A 2,347-nucleotide genomic window follows, 5' to 3' on the forward strand; every position below is an offset into this window, starting at 1 on the left:
AGAAAAAGAAAACAGGGATATATCTACATATTGAAACACCATATATAAGAACAAGGTTAAGTATTGGGCATAAAAGGCAAATAAATCTTTAAAAAAAAACTTCAAGCTTGGGTAACTGCCAGGACAGAGATCTTATTCAATAATAGGATCTTATTGCAACTAAAAAACAAGGAGGTTTCAATATAAATCTTACATCAGAGACAATTTTTTAAGGAAAACCACCATTGGCTATGTGAATTAAATCGCGTTTAATCTCCTATAAAGCACAAGGAGAAAGTGCAACTAAGCTCCCTAGACTTCTCCAAAATCAATTAAACCCTACAATCAAGTCTCTTGCCAGTTAGGCTGATACCCACCCGCTAAACGCGGATCCCTCATCTCCAAGAAAACTATAGCTTAAACAGCATACCGAAATAGATCAAAAAGTAAGAAGCATGCATAATCGAGCATCAGCGACCGATCCAGCTGAGATCCACAAGACCAAAGCTTAATCTATCAAAGATGCCAGCTTCAAATCAAATCAGAACTAGAAGAGAAATTACGCACCTGGAAGACCCGGAAACCACAAAAACGAAGCAAAAGCAAAGTACCGACGATCACCATTGCAGACTGAAAGAGACGATTTAGTCGGCCATAACGGAATTCATGGTGTTTCAAAGAGAAAGTGAAAGTGGCAGAATGAAAATGGTAGATGTGAAAAAGAAACGTGACGAAGAAGATGAGCACATTACTGTTGGAAAGCAAGAAAACAAGAGCAACTATCACGTGCACGGCAGGTTCCAAGAAATCGTGCATCTAAACGCCGGCAACATCCTCGGCGCCAAGAACCGCGTTCCCGCCGGCCAGTCGCTCTCGCTCATAAGGCAGCATGTCGGCCAGAGGATTTCAAACCCGCTCAATTTGAGTGTGTTTCAAAGTCGCACGAACGACCTCATGTAATACACCGCTGATGCTCTGGAGGAATTCCTTACTTTCCGCTCAAAATCAACCAAACGACATAATTTATGAAATGCGCGTGAGTCAATTATTTTACACTCCTAATTCTACAAAACCAAACAGCCCCTTAGTGTGACTACTGAAATACATGTTCTTGAGACATTATTCTTATTATTATTGTACTATTTTATTGTTATTGCATGGATTTACTGTTATTGTATTATTCTACTGTTCATACCACTAGATTGTTATTGTTATTGATACTACTAATTCACAATACAATAAGCATTTGACATACTGAATATGTAGAATACTGATATGATACTGATATAAAATAACTGGATAGCATGTATGCATTCTTATATAATTTTACTATATTAATTTGATTTCGATAGTCTTTACTGATTTTTTGATATAATACTTTATCCGATTTTTTACTAATTGGGATTACAGATATGACGATTATTTTATAAATTTCACACTAGTACTAGTTTACTACTTTACAAGCTTCCATGTTATAGTATTTTATTGTTTATAGATTATATTACTAATGCATGTGAATTTTACTATTTTTGTCCTGATTCAATGATCATATAAATGTAAATGTTATGATTTGATTGTCGATATGCATGTTACTCCGTTATCGTGTTTTGAATTCAGTTGTAGGTTTTGGAGACCTGCTCGACTTTTTAAACTCATTATATGTGGTTAAATAATTTCAGAACATGGAAGGAGAATATGAGTGTGAGGCTGGTCATGATTCTTGAGGTTCTATTTCTTTGTTTTTTTTTTATATTCAGGTAGAGTAATTATGATATGACTGTATAGATCATGAGTGGTGTATATGATTTTTATGAATAAATATAGATGTATGCATTGATGTTTTAAATTATAGAATTTGTTTTATTATTTCCTGCCGATAGATGATATTATGTAGCTCTGGTTCTTTTTTCTTAGAAAATAAATATTTGGTTCTTTTTTCTTAGAAAATAAATGAATAATTCTTCCAAATTAGATTCTAGGGCATCAGATTTGTATTAAACACATGATTAAATATTAATTTCAACAATCTCATATGTCTTTATTACTTCATATGAGCTCTTATCATAAGCAAAAGCAAAAAAGCTATATAAACTATACAAAGAAAAATTTCTCAAGTGATGCGAGACTAAATCATATAAAACAAAAAAACCATCTCTAGTTTCATATATACACTATACAATATATTTTTTTAATAATTTTCGAACCGTGAACCTCTTCTTCTTCTAGTCAGTTGTCCGGTCCAATTTTTAGAACCTTGCTAATTATAATGGTTCCCTTACTCATTCTTCTTCAAATACTCATTAAACACTTAAGATGAGTTTAATTTAAGCTCTTATATTTTATTTTTTGGATTCATGTTAAAATTATT

At 32.9% G+C, this 2,347-nt stretch overlaps 1 protein-coding gene across 1 annotated transcript; it reads right to left on the bottom strand.

The window, feature by feature from the left end:
• LOC114579295 lies at positions 1-861 on the bottom strand. Its single transcript, XM_028693399.1, has 2 exons — positions 547-861; positions 1-465 (listed from the first exon to the last, which is right to left on the bottom strand). The coding sequence occupies exons 1-2, from the start codon at positions 793-795 to the stop codon at positions 397-399; spliced, it is 318 nt and encodes a 105-aa protein (XP_028549232.1). The 5' UTR covers positions 796-861; the 3' UTR covers positions 1-396.
• Positions 862-2,347: the final 1,486 nt, after the last annotated feature.

Source organism: Dendrobium catenatum, unplaced genomic scaffold (assembly GCF_001605985.2).
Source record: "Dendrobium catenatum unplaced genomic scaffold, ASM160598v2 fragScaff_scaffold_266, whole genome shotgun sequence".
Classification (NCBI taxonomy): domain Eukaryota; kingdom Viridiplantae; phylum Streptophyta; class Magnoliopsida; order Asparagales; family Orchidaceae; genus Dendrobium; species Dendrobium catenatum.

Bases quoted from the DNA above. Each gene is read 5' to 3' on its own strand.
- LOC114579295 (XM_028693399.1), bottom strand. From the start codon at position 795: ATGCACGATTTCTTGGAACCTGCCGTGCACGTGATAGTTGCTCTTGTT. The intron at 466-546 runs GTGCGTAATTTC...TGTGGATCTCAG, and splicing joins GTGGTTTCCGGGTCTTCCAG to CTGGATCGGTCGCTGATGCT.